We start from the raw sequence: 23,374 nt of genomic DNA, 5'->3' as shown, positions 1-23,374 counted from the left end.
AGTCCAGACTAACTGCCCGCGTCTACATGCGGCAGGGACCCGGTAGTTCGAATTAAAGCCCCGAGTTTGAACTACCTGTTAAACCTCATTCCAGGAGGACTAACAAGTAGTTCGAACTAGGGCTTTAATTTGAACTAACGGGTCTCTGCCGCGTATAGACGCGGGCAGATAGTCCGGACTTGTAAATTTCAAAAAATGGCGACCGGCCGGGAAGATGCAAATCAAGCTCGGGATATTTAGTATGAACTAGGGGGCTAGTGTAGACAGACTCTGAGCATTTTAGAGATTCTTGGATCTTAAAATCAAGCTGCAGCAGCTCATGCTTTCATGAGGACACCAGTATCATCAGCTTATGAACTGGATTTCTATTCTTTTTTCACATTAATTATGTTTTATGTGAATTATCTTCAAACCTCCTAGTAGAAAAGTCATGGCTATTGGGGTTGTTTATGGTAACATCAAAGAAATAATTGATGGCAATATGACTTCAGTATATCCAAGATACTATGTTACTCGCTAGTCCAAACAGAGGCCTGTGAGCTCTATAAATATTTTATTCCATGACATCGTATTTGCCCTACAAGAGTTGGATTTCAACATTTGGTCCTTCCGCACAGTAGAAATTCAATGGTAAAGAACATAGGGGAATCAGTGTTACTCTGCCCCTTGTTGGCCCCCATCACACTGATTTCCTTACAGAAGCATTTGAACTAGCTCCAGGGAATAGCACATCTCAAGTGTACTTTTTCTATCATTTTTCTTTAAAAATAACTCAAAGTTTGCTGAAGTCTCTCTTTTGTACAGTATTTAATTTTGAGTTTCTATTTTTTTACCAGCCTCTCCACCTACCACACAGGTGCCCACTATTACAAGTAAGTTTTTTATTGCAGTTTACAAGGCATTTCACGGGGCTTCTATTGGAATCCTGTCTCTACTGCTTTATTGGCACATACCTGCATTTCCATGGAAAGAGCAGATATCTGCAAAAGGAAAACCGTTTTCTTCTTATGAAGATGGTTCCATACTTTTCTGATCATCAAAAATTATTCCATCACTGGCTCCCTATTCCATCCTCTGAAGTCCTTGTCTACACTACAGGGGGACATGCACTGATGTGCCACTGTGTACGCAACTAATGCCGAAAAGTCCGTGTTTAGGTCAGGTGGGCCAGTGCAATATGTGCTTTGTACAATGTGTGTCAACTCAGCCCAGGGTTGCAAAGAGGCCTAAATCATTTTCAAGTGTCCTGTTCCCACCATTATGGGAACAGCCATGTGCATGTCACTGGGATTTGTCATGTTAGGTAATGGCAGAGGCACACGCACAGGAGCGTGCATGGACCCATCTAGGGTTGAGTTTAATAATTCCTAACAACCAAATTGTGAGTCATAAAGATCTTCCCTGTTCCTTCCCTGTCACACTGAAAGCACTCTGAGCGTGGCTGAATTGTTGGACCAGATACAGCCCTATGGGCACAGGATCATGAGTAGGCACCTTTCTTGGCCTATGGGGAGGAATCCACCACAGAGAGTTTATCGGCACATCAAACAGGCAGCCTGGGTGTGCCCTCACTTGGGCTGTCACTTCATCTGCCACTTTCCTATTTTGAGGCTACATCCCCAGGATTTGATCAAGGGAGGTTGGCATGACTTTGCCCACATCCCTCCCAGATCTACTATGATGACAGGAAGTGCAAAGAACATGTTTCATGTTGGATGTGGCTGCAAAATCTTGAGTGGCTAGCACTCCAACCTATATTCAATATCCAATATTCTGCCTCAAGTTCCTGGCACTCAGCAATCATGCAATATGCAAAAGGAAAGATTTCTTTTAGGTAGTAGGTGGTCAATCCAACTCCAGTTGAAGACAACCAGGGACTTCAAAGGGAGTTGGACTGGGCCCATAGGAGCAGTATTATTCCTTATATTTTGTTCTGTCTTGTTCAAAATGTTCCAAGCAATGAGATTCCCACCACTTCCTTTGGGAGACTATTTCCACAGCTTTTCAAACCTTATATTCAGATATTTTTTATACTGCTTAGCCAGAACATACCCTTTTTTAATGTCATTGAATTCTGGCAAGGAAAGTATTGTGTGCCGCTTGAAATCATTCCATTTCTTCCTTTGTGTTTGTATCATTCCGTTGTTTGTAGACTGCCTTATTGTCACAGGGAGGTGTGACTCAGTCAAGCTATGAAACTTCCAAAGTGATCTTTGCATCATCACCAGTCAAGCCCTTTCTGTCTCTTCCATCACAGTTGGTTTCCCTCTCAGAACGTTGACATGTGTCCGCAAGGTACCCGAGATTGAATAGGGTCATATAAGAGTATAGTGCAAGAGAGCAAAGGGACTGCTCTATTCCTATTCTCAAGTCCAGTGGGCACATATCAACGCAAACGGATGGCCCAAGGAAAGTTAGGACCAGGGCTCTGCCTCTCCACACATTGGTCTGCAGAGAGGGCTGGCTGGATAGAGAGGGAAATACTACACCCACACATGAGGAAATGTAGCAGGGCGCGCAAGCTCACCTGAGCGCTAGAGGGACTTCTGGAATGCATGATTTGGAATACGAGCTAATTGTGTTGACTTTAATAATATCGTTTCCTGCACTTTTCCAAGGTACATCACTGAGACTGGCGAACGGACAGGACAGTTGCTCCGGTCGCGTTGAAGTCTATTACAATGGAAGCTGGGGAACAGTCTGTGATGATGCCTGGGACATAGCAGATGCACAGGTTGTGTGCAGACAGCTCGGATGTGGCCAGGCCACTGCGGCCCCCACGAGTGCCCGCTTTGGTGAAGGCTCTGGAAATATTCTCCTGGATGACGTGCAGTGCAGAGGGAATGAATCCTCTCTGTGGCAGTGCTCACACCGGGGGTGGGGAAGACATAACTGTAACCACCGTGAGGATGCCAGTGTCATCTGCTCAGGTACTCCCATTGCTATTGTTATCACATCCGTTATTTTTCTGAGGAATCACATCAATATAGCCAAGTGAGAAGGTCATAAAAACGGTCCTGGGGCAGCTACGGGCAAGAGCTTGTGTGCGTATGTGTATCTGTCTCTGTGTCCGTCAGTCTGTGTGTCTTCACTGAAATTATGTTTCCTTGTAGCCATAGAATCATAGAAGAAATGTGTTTGACAGAGACCTCCGGAGGTCGCCCAGTTCTATTCCTGCGCAAAGTAGGACCAGCCCCAACTAAATAATCCCATCCAGAGCTTTGCCAAGCCAGGCCTTAGATCCCCTAAAGTTGGAGACCTCACCATCTCCATAGGTCACCCATGGCAGTGCTTGACCACCTTCACAGAGAAATAGATTTTCCTCATACACCACATGATCCTCCCCCACTGCAGCAGGGGACCATGGCTTCTTGTTTTTCATTGTCCCCCACTGAGAATAGTTATATGAAAGTCAAAAGGCCCAGTGATCTCTACAAGGGCCTGTAGGGATGGTGTTTGCCTCTATAAGATCCCATGAAAATAACAGGATTAATGATGAATCCTTCTACTTTCTTTAATTGGGAGAGGGAAAGTCTTACTCCTGCTTCAAGAACTTGACCTCTGTGATGTAATGAGAACCAGGCAGAGGTTTCCTCTCACCACAAAAGTGATCCAATCTGTTTCCCCAGAGCAGAGAGCAAGAAGACACGTAGTACAAGCTCATCTCGTAGATATCCAATTTCCATTTCACAATTGCCTGGCCCAGATTTACCAAAATCTGCCATTAACAGAACTCTTGGATCAGTGGTTGTATTTTCCCCTCTGCTGATTCCCAGAGGATATGAGGGTATGTCTACGCTAGCCCCCTAGTTCGAACTAGGGAGGCTGATGTAGGCATTTCAAATTGGAAATCAAGCCTGGGATTTAAATATCTCACGCTTGATTTGCATCTCCCCGGCCGGTCGCTATTTTTCAAATTTTCAAGTCCAGACTAACTGCCCGCGTCTACATGCGGCAGGGACCCGGTAGTTCGAATTAAAGCCCCGAGTTTGAACTACCTGTTAAACCTCATTCCAGGAGGACTAACAAGTAGTTCGAACTAGGGCTTTAATTTGAACTAACGGGTCTCTGCCGCGTATAGACGCGGGCAGATAGTCCGGACTTGTAAATTTCAAAAAATGGCGACCGGCCGGGAAGATGCAAATCAAGCTCGGGATATTTAGTATGAACTAGGGGGCTAGTGTAGACAGACTCTGAGCATTTTAGAGATTCTTGGATCTTAAAATCAAGCTGCAGCAGCTCATGCTTTCATGAGGACACCAGTATCATCAGCTTATGAACTGGATTTCTATTCTTTTTTCACATTAATTATGTTTTATGTGAATTATCTTCAAACCTCCTAGTAGAAAAGTCATGGCTATTGGGGTTGTTTATGGTAACATCAAAGAAATAATTGATGGCAATATGACTTCAGTATATCCAAGATACTATGTTACTCGCTAGTCCAAACAGAGGCCTGTGAGCTCTATAAATATTTTATTCCATGACATCGTATTTGCCCTACAAGAGTTGGATTTCAACATTTGGTCCTTCCGCACAGTAGAAATTCAATGGTAAAGAACATAGGGGAATCAGTGTTACTCTGCCCCTTGTTGGCCCCCATCACACTGATTTCCTTACAGAAGTATTTGAACTAGCTCCAGGGAATAGCACATCTCAAGTGTACTTTTTCTATCATTTTTCTTTAAAAATAACTCAAAGTTTGCTGAAGTCTCTCTTTTGTACAGTATTTAATTTTGAGTTTCTATTTTTTTACCAGCCTCTCCACCTACCACACAGGTGCCCACTATTACAAGTAAGTTTTTTATTGCAGTTTACAAGGCATTTCACGGGGCTTCTATTGGAATCCTGTCTCTACTGCTTTATTGGCACATACCTGCATTTCCATGGAAAGAGCAGATATCTGCAAAAGGAAAACCGTTTTCTTCTTATGAAGATGGTTCCATACTTTTCTGATCATCAAAAATTATTCCATCACTGGCTCCCTATTCCATCCTCTGAAGTCCTTGTCTACACTACAGGGGGACATGCACTGATGTGCCACTGTGTACGCAACTAATGCCGAAAAGTCCGTGTTTAGGTCAGGTGGGCCAGTGCAATATGTGCTTTGTACAATGTGTGTCAACTCAGCCCAGGGTTGCAAAGAGGCCTAAATCATTTTCAAGTGTCCTGTTCCCACCATTATGGGAACAGCCATGTGCATGTCACTGGGATTTGTCATGTTAGGTAATGGCAGAGGCACACGCACAGGAGCGTGCATGGACCCATCTAGGGTTGAGTTTAATAATTCCTAACAACCAAATTGTGAGTCATAAAGATCTTCCCTGTTCCTTCCCTGTCACACTGAAAGCACTCTGAGCGTGGCTGAATTGTTGGACCAGATACAGCCCTATGGGCACAGGATCATGAGTAGGCACCTTTCTGGGCCCATGGAGTGGAGGTCGCCACAAAGAGGAAACTCATCGCTACAGAGGATGTAAGGGGTAACCTCAAGGAAAGAAGCGCATGACAATGTGACTTCAATGTTCCTATGGTACCATGTTGATAACAGTAAATACAGAGGCCCTGAACACCAGTAATCTCTTATTTCATAAAAATATATTTGATCTGCAGAACATGGTCATGAATATTTGATTCTTCTATATGGGGGAATTAAATGGTAATTAACACAAGAGGAACCTTGTGGTACTTTGCCCCTTGTTTGCCCCCATCACATTCATTTTTACCACAGCAGCCAGTGATCTAGCTCCCGTCAACAGCACATCTCGGATGCAGTTTAAGTGTTTGTTTGTGGATTTTTTTTTACAATAACTCAAAGTTTGCTGAAATCTGTCTTTTGTATAATATTTAATTTTGGCTTTTGTTTTCTTTATTTTTTACCAGCTTCTTCACCTACGACACAGGTGCCAACTGTCCCATGTAAGTTTTATTCCTGTATAAAAGACATTTCACAGGGCATGTATGGGATTTCTTTCTCTACTGCTTTTTTGAAACATACCTGCGTTCCCATGGAAATAGCAGATATCTGCAGAAGGAAAGCCATTTTCTTCTTATGAGGGTTTCTTACTATTTTGACAATGCAAAATTATTCCATAGTTGATTATTTTTTCCTTCCTCTTAAGCCCTTGTTTATACTATATCGGGATATGCACTGATGTGCCACTGCATGAACAACTAATGCTGAAAAGTCCTCGTTTAAATCTTCTCTGTTCCTTTCCTGCTGGACTGAAATCACTCTCAGCTTGGCTGAATTGCTGGACCAGGTACACTGCTATGAGCACAGTAGCATCAGGAGGCACCTTTCTGGGTCCATGCAAGGGAGGCTGCCACAGGGTATGTCTACACAGGGACACTATTTCAAAATAACCAGAGCTATTCCAAAATAACTTTGTCCATGTCCACACAGAAGGCAGTTATTTCAAAATAATGTCAAAATGCTGTCAAGTGAGAGGACTTCTTACTCCAACTCCTGGAATCCTCATTGTACGAGGAATAAGGTTAATCAGAGGAAGAGTGCTCTATTTCAAAATAAGTGCTGTGTATATGCTCCCTATTTCAAAATAAGCTATTTCAAAATAAGATATACAATGGACGTAGCTCAATTTGAGTAGCTTATTTTGAGTTAAACCCTGCGGTGTAGACACACAGAGTAAATCTCAGCTCCCTGTGGCAATAATGGAGTCCACAAATATATTAAATGATACAAACACCCAGGAAGAAGAGGAATGATTTAAAGTGGCACACAATACTTTCATTACCAGAATTCAAAGAAATTAAGAAAGGGCACGTTCTGGCTAAACAGCATGAAAAAATACCTGACAGTAAAGTCTGAAAAACTGTGAAATTAGTCTCCAAACAAAGTGGAGGGGACCTCATCACTTGGGAAATATAGAACAAGACTGAATAAAAATATTAGTAAACACATTGCCTGAAGGGATGTAGTCCAACTTCCTTTGAAGTCACTGGTTGTCTTCAAGTGGAGTTAGATTGAACGCCTACTACCTAAAAATTCTTTCCCATCTCTTAGTGCTATGGTTCCTAAGATCCTGGAATAGAAGGCAGAATATTGGATATTGAACAGTCAAGACTTTATATCCACACCATGACTTTCTTTACTTTATTATAAATTAATCAATCACAATTAACATTTTGTGCAACATGAATTATGTTCTTTGTACTGCATGAAGTCATGATACATCTATGTGGTGTGTTCAATAACTGGTACAAACCCGTGTGCAAGGAACGCAGACACAGCTGGTGCAGCTGCAAAATTAGAAAGGGGCAGCTGAAGTGACGGCCAATGAAAAGGTGCACCCTGGCAGCCCGTGTGATGTGCTGATTTACTCTGTGTGGCTATGTCTACACTATCGGGTGATTTTGAAATAACTCCTGGAATAATTATTTTGAAATAAGCTTATTCCTCTTCACAAGCAGGTGTTGTTATTTTAAAACAATAAGCCAATTATTTTGAAATAACAGGCTTGCTAGTGTGGATGCTCACTTTGTTATTTTGAAATAAGAGGAGTTATTTCAAAATGACTCCCCAGTGTAGGCATGCCCTGATTACGTAGCATCATATTTGCTCTGCTAGGTTTGGAGTTGAAAATTCGGTTCTTCTGTACAAGGGAACTAAAGGGTAAGGAATGAAGAGGAATCCTGTTGTACTTTGCCCCTTGTTGGCCCCCATCACATTGATATCCCCACAGCAGCACGTGATATAGCTCGAGGCAATAGCACATCTCAGATGTACTTTTACTGGGTTTTTCTTTTGCAACAACTCAAAGTTTACTGCAATATCTCTTTTGTACTGTAGTTAATTTGGGGGTTTGTTTTTTTAATTTTTTACCAGCTTCTTCACCTACCACACAAGTACCCATTACTACACATAAGTGTGTATTTCATTTTACAAGCATTTAACAGAGCATGTATTGGATTCCCGTCTCCCTGCTTTACTAAAACATATCTGCAGTCCCATGGAGAGGGCAGATATGTGCAGAAAGAAAGCTATTTTCTTCTTATGAGGATTACTTACTATTTTGACAATAGAAAATTATTCCACATTTGGCTCCTTTTTTTTATCCTCTTAAGCCCTTGTTTACACTCCTGGAGGATATGCACTGATGTGCCTCTACATAAGCAACTAATCCTGAAAAGTCCTTTAGATCTGCTGCATCAATTCAATACATGCTTGTACCAACCAGTCTCAGCCCAAGTTTGATGGGAGGCCTAAATTTTCAAGTGACCTGTTCCCATCACTATGTCAACAGCCATGTGCATGTCACAGGGATTTGTCATGTTAGCGGATGGCAGAGGCACAGCATAGAGAGCTTGCATGGAACCCATCAGACACTGTCTAGAGTCAAGTTTTATTAATTCCTGAAAACTGAATTGTGAGTTCATAAAGATCTTCCCTGTTCCTTCCCTGCCAGATGAAATCAGTCCTAGCTTGGCCAAATAGCTGGACCAGATAGACTCCTATGGGCATAGTGTCATGAATGGGCACCTTTCTGGGCCCATGGAGTGGAGGCTGCCACACAGAGTAAATCAGCACATCACACAGGCAGCCTGGATGTGCTGTCACTTCAGCTGCCACTTTCCAATTTTGTGGCTGCATCAATAGGTTTGAGTTCCTTGCAGCTCTACAGATCAAGGCAGTGTGAAAGTAATCAATACAGAAAATCATTAGGCTTCTTATGAAGCTACAAAAGCAGATCTCTGGGCCCCCAAGAAGTCAAAGAATAAAAAAGAGGCAGGAAAACCAGTGGTTGATCTTCTTTCTGAGAGAGTCTGGGAGGTCAAAGCTCTCCAGCTGTTTTCTAGTCAGAAATCTCTTCTGCCATGGGCCAGGGAGCTCTGACTTATAATCCTGATGCAATTAGAAAGGCTGCTCTTTTTTTAGGACCCACACATCCCAAGGCCCGGCAAACCCTACAGGTGTGTTGTATTGAAGGTGATTGTGATCAGAAGAGCTCCTTATTTCTTTCTGGTGGTGGGTAGGGATCAGATTAGAACAGATGCCCTGTTGCAACAAAGGATTGAAACAAAACCTTCATTTTTTTCTGAAAAGGAGAGTGGGAAAATCCTGCTTCTATTAGGAAAGAAAAAGTTAATTGACCTGCATAAGAGGAAGGAGATCCCAGTGGTTGTTTCCTCTCTCCAGCTCCGCATCTTATTGGTTTCCATATAGAGCAGACATCAACTGTCCCATTGTAATAGCTCACCACATATGTCATTTTACTGTGTTTTTTTCCCATCAGCTCATAACATTGGAGAGTGTGTGTTGCATAAAACATTTAATTTTCTTTTTCTTTCTGTAGGACTAGTTTCCTCACCCACCACACAAGAGCCCAGTACTACAAGTAAGCAAGAAAATATTCCTTTTTCCTCACCTATTTGAAAACAGAACTGCAATTTCACAGTGTGTTTACTTGATGCTTGTCCCCAGTGGTTTACATAAACATACCTACATTCCATAGTAAATCCATAGTGCTTTACTCTGGTTTCCTTGCTAATCTGATGCTGTCTGTACACTGCAGAGGTTTTTGTAATTATTCATTTAGCAGCAGTGGTACAGGTACCTACTCCGGATGAGCTACCTATCTTCCAGTATTGTGCCACTGGAGACTCTGTGATGCCTTAACCAGATTGGCTTTTCCAGTGTCTGTCTTAGTTTAGATGTAGTGTCTTGCATGTAGAATAGTAATGGCTACATCTCTATTACTGTCTCAGTTTAGAACAGCCTGGGTGTTAGCCCTAGCTAAGTCCTAGTAATGTTTGTTGCTTGGTATATGTTCTCTTGCTCTCTCTCTCTCTTTCTCTTTCAAAGTTGTTTTGAAAGAAGTGCCACAGGTTGCACAGGGTGTGTGCAGACAGCTTGAGAGTTCCACTGAGGCTCCCATGAGTGCCTGCTTTGGTGAAGGCTCCGGAAATATTCTCCTGGATGACGTGCAGTGCAGAGGGGATGAATCCGTTCTGTGGCAGTGCTCACACCAGGGGTGGGGCAGACATACCTGTGTCCACCATGAGGATGCCAGCCAGTGTCATCTGCTCAGGAATACACCACACACCAGCTGCCAGACAGATTGACCACCATCCCAGGGAGTGAAAACAGCATAAAATCCTCATAAATTTGTTAGTCTTTAAAGTGCCACTGGACTCGTTGCTTTAGCATAAATCGTGTTGTACAAAATGGCAAATAACACCATTTCCCAAACTACTGTGATACTTTACATTATTATTAATTAATCTAAGTCATTGTTTGGATGTGGGTGTGAAGTCCTGACTGGCTAACCGCCTTTCCTCTGATGTGAATAATCTTTATCCAGTTTGCACAATATCATGTCATGGTCTCAGAGGGTCCCGTATCTGCAAAAACAACAGAGTCCTGTGGCACTTAGATACCCATGAACATTCATGCCCAAATAAATCAGTTAGTCTTTAAGATGATTCAGGACTGCTCATTAACATTGTGACAGTTACTAAAGTGGACTTTTATTTTCTGTTATGTATCTGGAGATGTCCTGCAGAGTACACCGCATCCAAAACAACAGCAATTTATTACTTAGGGTTCAGTATGTTTATCAGAAAGTTTCAAATCTTATTTCACGGTGAGGAGCTGTTACTGCAGCCCTTAACCATGCTGAAAAATACTTAATTCTATGATGGTCCCACTAAAGGTAATTAGATCCATTTCACATCCCAACAATCCCTCTGAAGTCTACTCACCTAAGTGAGTTTTGCTCAATATGGCGGCAGCGGTTCAGTGTGCCCCAATGTGGATAAGTGATGAATTGGCATAACACTGCATGAGTTTATCACATTCCAATGAATTTCAGTATCTGTATGTTTGGGTTAGTATTAATGCTGGAGTACCATGTTAGTTTATTTTATTTGAAAATAGTTTAATAATTGAAATGGGGAAAAAAAAACCTTTAATTTTTCTGCAAGAGAGAATGGCAAATCCTGCTCCCGAAGGAAAAGTATAAATTCATCTGCAGAAGAGGAAGGGGATAATTCTGGTACTTTCTTTTCTTCAGTTCCCCATCCCAGTGGCTTCCTCCCAGCACCAATCAGCTGTCCCATTGCAATATCTCATTATTTTATTTTATTTTTCTAGCGGCTCATAACGTTAGAGTGTGTTGAAAAAAGTATTTATTTTTTCTTTCTTTTTCTTTCTATAGTACCAATTCTCCCACGTACCACTCAAGAGACTACTACTACAAGTAAGTTTCTTTGCAATGTGTGATCCATGTTTACATTCCAATTTGAAAAGCAACTTTAAATTCAAAGTAAATTTCCTGATACTCATTTCCCATTTGTATACATAGTCACATGTATTGTCATAGATAATAGCCGTTGACAAAAGGGCCATTATGAATAGCCCTTGACAAAGCCCTGGCTGGGTTGATTTAATTGGGATTGGCCCTGCCTTGGGCAGGGGGCTGGACTTGATGGCTTTCTAAGGTCTCTTCCAGCTTTATTGTATAGCAGATATCTGCTGAAACAATTGTAACATCTCCCAATCTGGCTTTAATTTCTGTTTCTTAAGTAGAAAATTATTCTTGGGACAGATAACTTTCCATTTGCTAGTCCCACCACAAATAATGACATGAACACACCTTTGTATGTCACTGTGTACAGATTCCACGTATCTTTCTTTTCCACTTACCAGTGAACTATGTCATATCCCTGAGTGTAGTGAGGTATACAACATTTTATTGTTTTTCATTTGCATCATATTTTATATGAATAACTATTATGGCTTTAAAATCAGCAAAAGATGAGTAATGTGATGCTTCATTTTAAGGACAAAGAAGCCATTAAAACTAAATGGTATAGAATAGTATTTCATACAATAATTTATAAAGTAGCTTCTAATTTCATAATGTTGTTAACAGAGAATTAATAGTTAATTAGGTCAACATGCAGCCTTGCCTGGCACCAGATACTGATTTAAAAGTTGCCAACATCTGATTCCCCAAACATATATGGGCAGCAGTTCCATTATGCAGCTCATTAATCAAGCCCAGCAAAGTGCTTATGCCCTTTAACCCCTTGCATAGTATATTGTGGTCAACTGAATCAAACAGCTTTAAGATTGACATACACTATGTGCAGGGGCTTCTTGAACTCACAGTATATTTCTGACAAGAAGCGGTGGGTCAAATGGCAAATAACATGGACCAGTTCCTCATAAAACCTGACTATCAGGGGTCATACTTCTGATGCAGCAGGAGCTCCATACATGCCAGCAAAACAGGTGCAAGCACCTTCCCTGGCACAGAGAACAAGATAATCAGCCTGGAGTCCTTACATTCACTGCATGGTTATAGAGTGAGATCACAATGCCATGCTTCAAGTCTGTTGGCAGGGCTCCAGTTCTCTACTCCACATGAAAGATGGTCAGAAGTGATTCGGCTATAGGGTCATAACACATTTTAGTAGCTCGGGGGGATGCCATTAGAGCAGGACGTGAGTCCGTTTTTCAGTTTGCAAATAGCACACTTCACCTCATCCAACATTGGTGTGTCAGTACCAGAGTCAGCATCCAAAACCATAGAGGCCACCAAATCATTCATCTCTGAAAAAGCGGCAGCTGGAGGTGGATTAAGGGCACTGTGATAATGTTCCACCCAGTGTGAGAGGATGTCATCTAATTTACATGGACAGCTTTGGCTGTCATTCAGGATGCTATTTGTAGTGGCAGCCTCTTGACTGCTGAGGCTGCAGATTGCACTATCCCATGGCTAAGCCAAATTCTATTACTAGCTGCATCTATTGATTTCTTTCCTCATCTGTCTGACAGCTGATGTGACTGACAGAATACTGGAAAGAGATTACTCCTTTTCACCCACTTTTTCGCCAGAGAGCACGGAGGCAATATCTACCACCGAATCACTAACTATAGCTAATAAAGGTAGGAAAAATCAGCATGAACATGATCTAAGAAAAGTGCTAGAACAAGTTAAAAACCAGACAGGTATGCAAGTAATTTTGCACCTAATAGGGCATCCTGTTACCAAAATTGTACATGCATATTAAGTTGTTTCTTATTAAAATTGTCCTGATTGACTTCTGGCTGGATGCTGTTATGTCTAAGTGTGGTCAATTATCTTGTTACAGAAGTGAACGTACAAATTAGATTGTACACAAAGTAGTTCCACATTTATATAGAGCTATGGGTGCAACTAAGTTTGTCTTCCTTTAGTGAGAAGATGACAGCAAGATAGTAAAAGAAGTTTTCAAACTGATATGCTCTAGAACACTAGAATTCAAACCAATGAAAAAAGGAAAGATTCCAGGTGTCCAATGTATCAAACCTAATGTAATTTTAAATACTCACAAAACTATTTCTGAAATATCTAGTGATCAAATTTTATTTTCAAAATTATTCACTGAAAATTTAAATACATTTTATTTTAAACATGAGACTCTCTCTCTCTCCTGATCCATTCCTCCCACTCTTACAACCAGTGTGGACGTTAATGAGGTACACATTCAGCATTGAGAAAGCAGGATTCACTAAACATTTTCTACTGTATCAGGACCAACATATGTCCAGCATGCTGGTTCACAGAACAATAGTGCCATCCAGTTGCAAGGAGATCCTAGGTGGAAGTGGATAACTGGTAGTTGGGATGAATGTAACTGTGAAAAAAGAGGCCTTAGGGAGAAGCTGAAATAAGGGGAACTGTACTCAAAATAGAAAAGATATAGGTAAAGAGAGGCAGAAGTTGAAATCAGAAATGATGTGTAAAATGGATGTGCATATGAAATGAGCCAAACCAAAAACCAATAGAATATTGGACTATAGGAGTGCCTGTATGCAAAATTAGTTAATGAGTTTGGAAAAGGCTGGATGTGGAAATGGACGTCTTCTCTCTGAAACTTACTGTTTCCATTGTTGTGCTTAACAATGTAAGCAAAGTTGGATTTTGGTAGGGATGACCATATTATATTTTGCCTACATGAGTGTCTCTGCTGGTAAACATATGATTCTCCATGCTTCCTTCCCTGCAGAACTTTGACTTTGCTTTACTTGCTTTATTTTAACTTTAAAACTAACTTCCACTTATGCTCCTTAAGAAGCCAGCCTGAATTTACAATTTTAATTACAAAGATTCTCTAATTTTTCTAATAAGATTTTATTATTAACTTTACAATAGAGTTTTAATCCCCATCTCCAGAAGCAGAAGCTACTTTGCTAACTTGTTTTTTCACAAAACATGAAATCTAAATTTTTAATCAACACCCAGGTTCTAAGTTCTATTACTAGTTTTTTTTATTCATTTCTTTCCTCATCTTTCTGACAGCCGCTACCGATTACATAGCACCAGAAACAGATTCCTCCTTTTTATCCACCTCTACGCCAGAGAGCAGTTGGGAAATATCTACCCCCGAAGCACGGACTACACCTGATGAAGGTAAGGGACAATCAGAGTATGAATATAATCTAAAAAAAAAAGAACTAGAATAAATTATACACTTAAATAAATAGGTAAGACCCTATGCCATTCAGTTGTGCTTTTAAAAAGGCTCAACCATGAGCAATAAAGAAAAAATTAAGATAATATGTTTGGTAAGGTTTGCGTCAAAAATAAAAGATAGATATAGGAGATCAGTGCCCACAAAAATCATGTGCAATAGTTACACTTTGAGGAAACCTTTTATACCAGCTTGTCAAATCATTTCAGGCCTCAATTCTTTAGGAAATAGGAGTCATTAGCCTACATTTTCCCGGTATTTCAAATCATCAGGACATTAGGGCCCTTTTTTGTGCGTGTACGCAGATAATTTAGCACCTAACTGGGCATCCTGTTACCAAAATTATATGTGCATATTATGTTGTTTCTGATTAAAATTTTCCCAATGTATTTCTGGGAGGATGTTATGTGTATGGTTGTTTTTCCTCATACAAAAGTGCATACATCAATTAGATGGTATGCAAAATCGTTCCATATTTATATGGAGCTATGAACTCCAGATGTTTTCAGATGCAACTTCAGTTTGTCCTCCTTTTGTGAAAAGAATACAGCAAGGAGGTAAAACAAGTCTTCAAACCTACATATTCTAGAATACTAGAATTCAAAGCGATGAAAGAAGGGAAGATTCCTTTTGTCCGATGTATCAAAAATGAATGGCATTTTGAATCTTCGCAAGACTATTTCTGAAAAAACTTCTGGTCAACATTTATTTTCAAAAACTATTCACTGAAATATTTCAACAGATTTCATTCTAAACATGAAATACTCCCTCTTGGTCCATTCCTCCCACCCTCATATCAGTGTGGAGGTCAATGAGCTATACATGCAAAAGTGAGACCGCAGTACTCACTTAGCATCTCCTACCATATTAAGACTAACAGCTATCAGGTATGCTGGTCCTCATTATCATCAACAGATATTAGATACATGCCCCTTGCTGGACCCTCTGGTAAAATGTTTAAGGATTCCTGGCTTATATTTTACAATAGCTGTAAATATATTTATGCGGGAGTTTTGTCCAGCCTAGTTTATTAAAATTCCCGCAAGCTATGGTATTTCTGCCACTTCCTGTGTGACTATAGTATGTCTATTAGTACGAGACAGTCAGATGTAAATCAGATGCTTACTGTTATACAGTCCCACCAATATCATCCAATAACTTCATTTTGTCACAGCATTCCATTATTTCACTTACAGGCTCTTCATGAACAGGTTGTAAAACTCATGTCAGCTGGTGACATTTTGTAATGTTAGGCGAGGCCATGTAGCATAAAACTACAAAATTCACTTTCACTTTTACACCTTCAGAGCACAGTCCTGAATTAACTTTGTTAATGATGAAAATCCCCCCAATTTATTCTAATAATAATTTATTATTATCTTTAAAACAAAATTTGGATCCACATCTCCACAAGCATAAAACTATTGTGTTAACTACATTTCCCACAAAACGTGAAATCTTAATATTTTAACCAATACCCCATTTCCAAGGACTATTACTAGTTCTTTCTACTAATTTTTTTCCTCATCTTGCTGATGGCAGGTGCATATTACACAACACTGGGATCAGGTTATTCCACTTTAATGCCAGAGACTACTGGGACAGCATCTACCCCTGAATCACTGACTATAGCCCATAAAAGTAATTTTGCAGCTAATTGAGGAGCCTGTTACCAAAATTGTGTGTCATGTTATGTTGTTTCTGATTACAATTCTCCTGATGAACTTCTGGCTGGATGTTGCTATGTATATAGTGGTCATTTTTTTCTGGTAGAAAAGTGAGTAAGGAAATAGACAACATACATAAAATAGTTCCACATTTATATAGAGCTATGGATCATTTCAGGTTTCATATGCAACCCCAGTTTGTCCTTCTTTACTGAAAGAAAAACAGAGCCAGGATGAAAAAAGAAGTTTTTTATACTTACATACTTTGCAATGCAAAAAGAGAGAAAGAAGAGTCCTATGTATCAAAACTAATGGAATTTTTAATCCTCAGAAAAATCTAGTGACCAATATTATTCACAGAAATATTTCAATAAATTTCATTTTGAACATGAGAAACTCCCTCTAACCTTGTAGATAGAATGAATCTAACTTAGTGAAGAATGAGTCCCTGTGGGAAAGCATAAATAGGATAAACTGTACTCTGACTGTATATATAATATCTAAATCTTTTAAGCAATAAACTGGTTCTAAGTGCTCCTACCAGATGAGTCTATTAATTCCTTTCCTTAACTTTCTGACAGCCCCTTCAGATTACACAACATTGGAAACAGATAACTCCTCTTCAGCCATTTTCACACCAGAGAGCACTAGGGCTATATCTACCCCAGAACCACTGACTACAGCTAAGAAAGGTAAGGGAAATTAGAGTGAACGTGGTGTAAGCAAAATGCTAGAATAAATTATATGGTTAAATAAATAGGCAGGACTAGGCACCATACAGTTGAGCTTTATAAAATAGTTCAGCCATGACCAAAAATGCAACATTTTGCAAATTATTCTCTTCGGCTTTGTCTACACTACAAGGTTTTTGCGGCAGAGTATGCTAATGACGGAGCGATGTCTTTAGCATGAGGAGCAAGGGTTTTTTGCGCAAAAAGAAGCAGTGTAGCCACATCCATTTTGCACAAAAAACCCCTTTTGCTCAAGATCCGTATGCCAGGCATAAATGGGACTTTTTCATATTTCTATGTCCTGTGTTTTAGAAGCACACACCTGCCTTCCTCGCTTTGCCGGGCACCCTTTGCAAACACTTCACCCTAATGTGCTGCCTTTCTTCACATGTGAAAAATCTTCATCCAATTTACACAGTATAGCACATATCTGGCCAATTCAGGGTACCCTGCATCCAAAATAACAGCATTGTTAGTTGAGTTCAATATTATTATCAGAATCTTTGAACTCATATTTGACAGTGAGGGGATGTCTCTCCAGCGTTTACCCAGACTGAAAAAGACTTATCCTTTAGTGATCTCATTAAAGATAAGCAGATCCCTTCCTTGTACAAATACTCTCTCCTGAGAGAATCACACTGAAGACTACTCCCCTAAGTGAGTGCTGCTCAACATGAGAAAGGGTTTACTTTATATTTCCATCAGCTGATAAAATGTATTGGAGTATATGTGGCATAAAGTGTCTTTCATTGTGTTTCTGTAGCACCAACTCCTCCTCCTACCACACAAGAGCCCAGGACTACAAGTAAGACAGACAATATTATTCCTGTTTCCTTGCCTATCTGAAGCCAAAACTATAATTTCACAATGTGTTTACTTGATTCTTGTCTCCAGTGATTTACATAAACATACCTACATTATATAGTATATCTAGAGTGTTCCACTCTGGTTTACTTCTTAATTTGACATTCCCCTTTTCAAATTCCAATAAGGTCTAGTCCACACTAGAAAGATTTTTGTAGCTATTCATTTATCAACACTGGTACAAATCCCTACTCTGGATGTGCTACACGCATTCAAGTACAGGTTGGCATTCTTGGGTCTTGATCGATTCCAAACGAGAGAATTTGCCAAACCATAGAAGGTCAATATTGTCTAGCAGCATTACCAATACTTCCACTGCTTATTGGGCTATTAGAGGACATTTTGTGGTAAAACAGAGCTAACTAACAGCACAGAATACTGAAAGTCAGGACTGGTGACTGTAATCAAACTTTATAGGACCACAGGAAAATTGGCTACACCCATGAAAAGTGGACATCCAACTAACAGAAATCATTCTGAATGATGGATCTTTCTGGACCAGAAAGTTCTGGTCTAGAGTTCATCTTATATCATTGAACACTTGTGATATGTCCAGATTTGACTTTTCAGATTTTTCAGATGATATATTTCCTTTATCCAGTGACCCATACAGTTCATTTCAATGTCCATTTAATAGAGATGCTATTTTAATTTTGTCTTCTTTTTGCATTGCCTCTAATTTTATGTTTTTTTTTCCTTTTTCACAGATGTGTAAGAGACAATACCTACAGGAAATACTATTCATCAAACAAAAAAACTGTTCAGTTCCAATTTAAAGCCTTTCAATTTTTTAATGGATCCTCTACAGTGTACCTCCAGTGCAAATTGGTGGTGTGCAAGGTGAATGATTATTCTTCCCGATGCTACCAGGGCTGTGTAACTAGGAGCAAGAGAGAGACAAGTTCTGACGAGGAAAATGTGACAATTGTTGGGTCAATTAAGCTCAATTAAAAGAATTCCAGTAACTAAGATGGGCATATTGTCAGTTTAACATGATGTTACTTCAATTATTTTTAACATCAAAAGGATTGGTTCATTGCATGCTTTCCCGCTGAGGAACACTAGTAGCATTTTTACCAGTGTAGCAAACTCCTACGTCTACACTGGCATGATTTTTCCGAAAATGCTTTTAACGGAAAAGTTTTCCGTTAAAAGAATTTTCGGAAAAGCACGTCTAGATTGGCAGGATGCTTTTCCGCAAAAGCACTTTTTGCAGAAAAGCGTCCGTGGCCAATCTAGACGCGGTTTTCCGCAAAAAAGCCCTGATCGCCATTTTTGCGATTGGGGCTTTTTTGTGGAAAACAGTACTGTGCTGTTTACACTGGCCCTCTTGCGCAAATGATTTGTGCAAGAGGGCTTTTGCCCGAACGGGAGCAGCACAGTATTTCCGTAAGAACACTGACGATCTTACATGAGATCATCAGCGTTCTTGCGGAAATTCAAACGGCCAGTGTAGACAGCTGGCAAGTTTTTCCACAAAATCAGATGATTTTGCAGAAAAACTTGCCAGTCTAGACACAGCCCTAATGAATAGAGTACTTGCTTAGTGATGGCATACATATGAATATATCCTTCATCAGTCTTTACAATTCCCTAATTTCAAATCTATTGCATTTAGTTCCCAGACAAATAAGACTATACTTCTCTTCAATAATATTTGTTATAACAATATAGGTGAATTAGGTGATTGATTGATTTTCTGACCAAGGCTTAGGCTATGTGTACACAGCAGTGTTATTTTGGAATAGTGTCATTTATTCTGAAATAATGTAGTGTGCATCTACAAAGCAAGCCCATTATTTCTAAATAAATTCGAAATAACAGGCTTCTTACTCTGACTTCTGCAAACCTCATTGTATGAGGAGTAAGGGAAGTCGGGGGAAGAGTGTTCTACTTTGAAATAGTGTAGCTCAAGGGCTACGTCTACACTGGCCCCTTTTCCGGAAGGGGCATGTAAATTTCACCAGTCGTCGTAGGGAAATCCGCGGGGGATTTAAATATCCCCCGCAGCACTTAAATAAAAATGTCCGCCGCTTTTTTCCGGCTTTTAAAAAAGCCGGAAAAGAGCGTCTAGACTGGCCCCGATCCTCCGGAAAAAGTGCCCTTTTCCGGAGGGTCTTATTCCTACTTCAAAGTTTTCCGGAGAGTCTTATTCCTACTTCAAATAAGACCCTCCGGAAAAGGGCACTTTTTCTGGAGGATCGGGGCCAGTCTAGACGCTCTTTTCCGGCTTTTTTAAAAGCCGGAAAAGAGCGGCGGACATTTTTATTTAAATGCCGCGGGGGATATTTAAATACCCCGCGGATTTCCCTACGACGACTGGTGAAATTTACATGCCCCTTCCGGAAAAGGGGCCAGTGTAGACGTAGCCAAGTTGTGTAGCTTATTTTGAGTTTAGCCCTGCTGTGTAGACATGCCCTTTAGTGACAACAGGATCTACTTCTTTCCAAATTCTTTTTTTTTTTTACATAATGTTACTACTGAATTGTGTGAGAGTTTATAATGTATAATAATTTTAAATCTATAATTATGTAGAACACTGCACTAGATATTTATCTCAACTCAGAATGGTTCACAATGAAGTTAGGGAAAGAGTTGAGATACAGGATCAGTCTAGTATCACTTTGCTCTCAATAGTAATTGTTTTAGTCCTTGCTGGACTTTTTTGAAAATCAAAGTGAGCAGAGTGCATACAAACGAGGTCAGACCTAGAGGACTGCAACGCATACATATGACACCAATATGATTCAAGCATCTACACTTAAATATATAAATAACAGCAAAATAATGCCACAGATATATTATATGTTTACGTAATCAGTTTCATTTGTTGCTGCTGAGTAGAAATTCAGCTATTTGTAAATGTGAATTCTCTCCATTATAAGCAACTGGTTTATCTTTTTTCTGCCCTAGTAACTTCCATGATGTTAGAATTAAGTATTTATAGTTTCCCATTCAGTAGCATGGAGGTGATTTTGAAGCTAAGCATATAGAATTGTCTTCTTTGGAAAGACAGTGCCTCATGCAAAAAAAGCCTGACTATAAAGGAGAAATATTTTGCACAAAGCCAATTGCAGAGTTGCTTAAACAGTAAAATGGTTATATGAAGGGAGACTGGCTAAAATTACAATGATGCACACAAATTTGCATAAGTGTACTGTGGAGAGCCTCTTACGGGTCGAGTGTCTACTGTAACTGTATTCCAGTTAATCAAATTAGTTACCTGAGATTTTCTTTGGCATGAGAATGGTATTCACAACTCTGTATGTGATTTCAATCTTAATAGATTATGTTTAGTAAATAAGTAAACCATGTTTTACATATGAAAATTAACTCATATTCAGATTAATATCTTGATGTGCAATAGGATAGGATGCAATAAAGTGGCTTTTTCCAACAACTTTTTGTCTTGAATTTTGTACTTGCAAAAATAAAAATTGAAACATATATTTACTCTTACTGAAGACAGAATAAGTGCATTATGACGTGCCAAACCTATGGAGGGGAACACATTAAAATAGCTTTAACATAGACATTATATGGCATATTTTATGGAGAACATAGGTCAGACTGCCTCTAATTTAAGGCTGTGTCTACATTCGTGCTATTCTTGCGCAAGAAATTCATGTTACACTGGCCGCAAGTTCTTGCGCAAAAACACTGATATTCTAATGTATAAAATCAGTGCTTCTTGCGCAAGAACTATGATGCTCCCGCTCAGGAATAAGCCCTCTTGTGCAAGAAGCCAGTGTAGTCAGGCAACATGAATTTCTTGTGCAAGAAAGCCCTATGGTTAAAATGGCCATTAGAGCTGTCTTGTGCAAGAGAGTATCTATACTGGCACGGATGCTCTTGCGCAAAAGCACATTTCTTGCGCAAAGGCACATGCCCGTGTAGACGCTCTCTTCTGGAAGAGTTTTTGCCAAGAACTCTTCCACAAAAGAGTTCCTTCGCAAAATCATGCCAATGCAGATGTAGCCTAAGAGATTAGGAGCTTCATGTTCTCTTCTTGAACTAAATTGATATGAAAAGTCAAATGCAGTGGGATTATTATTTTGTATACTGTATTCTTAGACAGTTTGTGTGTCTGTGAATCTGTTCAAGAACTCCTCCTAAATGGTAAGAGCTAGGACTACCAAATTTAGTATACATCGTCCTCTTATAACAGAAAACAAGGTCAGGGTTTGATTGTGCCAGGAAAATGGGATATACCTGGAATGGGATTGTTTTCCATAACAAAAAAAGGAGCTGACAGAAGGAACAGATATACCATAGAGTGACCAGAGACGAGCACTTGGGACAGCCTACTTAAGTGCTCCTATCCTTGGTCACAGCACCAGACTTGGGGGGGGGGGGGGGAGAGAGGGGGAAGAAGATCGCCCTAAATTGCAGACTGGGGGCAGGTAAAAGGAGTCTGACGCCCCACCTCCAATGAGAAGCTGCAAGCCAGGTCCAGGCAGCGTAACCCCCTCCCCCCCAATTCTCCAGACAATCTGGAGGCCAGGGCCAGCAAGCACAGCCCCCAGCCCTCCCCCCTCTGAGGAGCACCACCAGGGCTGATGTCAAGCTGCAGAGTCCAGGCCCCCACCCTGAAGAACAATGCCAGGGGATGAATCATATAGCCATCCTCAGGCACAATGCTGGCTCTGTGAGCATTCTTCACAGAAGTGGCCAGGAGGAGAATGGAGGAAAGAGAATAATCTTTTTCCTCAAAGGAAAGGTACTTTTCTTTATCTGTGAAACTAGATGGTTGTAGAACATTTGGAGGCTCTGCCAAAGCAGCAGACACAGGAAGAGGACTTTAATTCATCTTTCTACGTCCTCGATCCTGGAGTAACCAATAGTGTAAGGTCTTTTCCTCTAGTTGAGGTTTGCCATAATGCGGATCCTGTTACATGAACATCTCTATGTAAAGGGGAGCCTCTTACTTGCCCCGTTACAGCAGTTTCTGCTGCAACTGCAAACTGATATTCTGACTACATCCAACGCAGCCATTCCATGCTTGTTTTGTAATATTTCTAGAGAAGGTTTGGGTGTGTCCAGACTGGCAAGATTTTGCGCAAATATTTAACACAAGTTTTTCCGTTAAAAGTATTTGCGCAAGAGAGCATCGATACTGGCATGTACCTTTGCACAAGAGATTTGCTTTTGCGCAAAAGCAGCAGTGCCCAGCATAGACTCTCTCTTGCGCAAGAAAGCTCTAATGGCCATTTTAGCCATCAGGCTTTCTTGCACAAGAAATTAATTTGGCTGTCTACACTGGCCCTCTTGCACAAGAACACTTGCGCAAGAGGGCTTATCCCTGAGTGGGAGCGTTAGAGTATTTGCGCAAGACCCACTGATTTTGTGCAGACCAAAGTCCGTGTTCTTGCACAAATACTCACCGCCAGTGTAGACCCTTTGTGATTTAGCTTATTGATAAGTCAATTCAGTTGATGTGCAATGCTTCAGATGCAGCAGATTATTTTCAACTGGTATCTTGGAGGTAAAAGGCTCTTTCTTCTTATCTTTTAATCAAAAACCTAAACAAAACAGAAGTTGAATTCTGCTCTATTGTTAGCCCACTATTAGATTATATAAAATAACTTAAATTGTTTTGTCTCAAATAGAAAACCTACAATTCACTTT

The 23,374-nt window shown here is 40.3% G+C and overlaps 1 protein-coding gene and 2 long non-coding RNA genes across 3 annotated transcripts in view; all 3 read left to right on the top strand.

Moving 5' to 3' along the window:
* The window catches only part of LOC102452020 (scavenger receptor cysteine-rich domain-containing protein DMBT1-like), a 64,257-nt gene extending 44,530 nt beyond the window's left edge, over positions 1–19,727 (top strand). Inside the window, exons 17-21 of the mRNA XM_089780350.1 lie at positions 837–872; positions 2,619–2,930; positions 4,760–4,795; positions 17,588–17,687; positions 18,454–19,727. Coding sequence (XP_089636476.1) covers positions 837–872; positions 2,619–2,930; positions 4,760–4,795; positions 17,588–17,687; positions 18,454–18,697 — 728 coding nt within the window. The 3' untranslated portion in view covers positions 18,698–19,727. The remainder of the gene's footprint in view (positions 1–836; positions 873–2,618; positions 2,931–4,759; positions 4,796–17,587; positions 17,688–18,453) is intronic.
* On the top strand, positions 5,600–12,850 carry LOC149524013 (uncharacterized). The gene is made up of 4 exons (XR_016350185.1): positions 5,600–5,919; positions 9,318–9,359; positions 11,181–11,222; positions 12,806–12,850. It is a non-coding gene; the product is annotated as an uncharacterized LOC149524013 (long non-coding RNA).
* LOC149524012 (uncharacterized) lies at positions 12,905–16,765 on the top strand. The gene is made up of 4 exons (XR_016350186.1): positions 12,905–12,916; positions 14,313–14,423; positions 16,027–16,125; positions 16,733–16,765. It is a non-coding gene; the product is annotated as an uncharacterized LOC149524012 (long non-coding RNA).
* Positions 19,728–23,374: the final 3,647 nt, after the last annotated feature.

This window comes from Pelodiscus sinensis, chromosome 8 (assembly GCF_052426305.1).
Source record: "Pelodiscus sinensis isolate ZL-2025 chromosome 8, ASM5242630v1, whole genome shotgun sequence".
NCBI lineage: Eukaryota > Metazoa > Chordata > Testudines > Trionychidae > Pelodiscus > Pelodiscus sinensis.
This window is presented reverse-complemented; position numbering and strand designations above follow the sequence as displayed.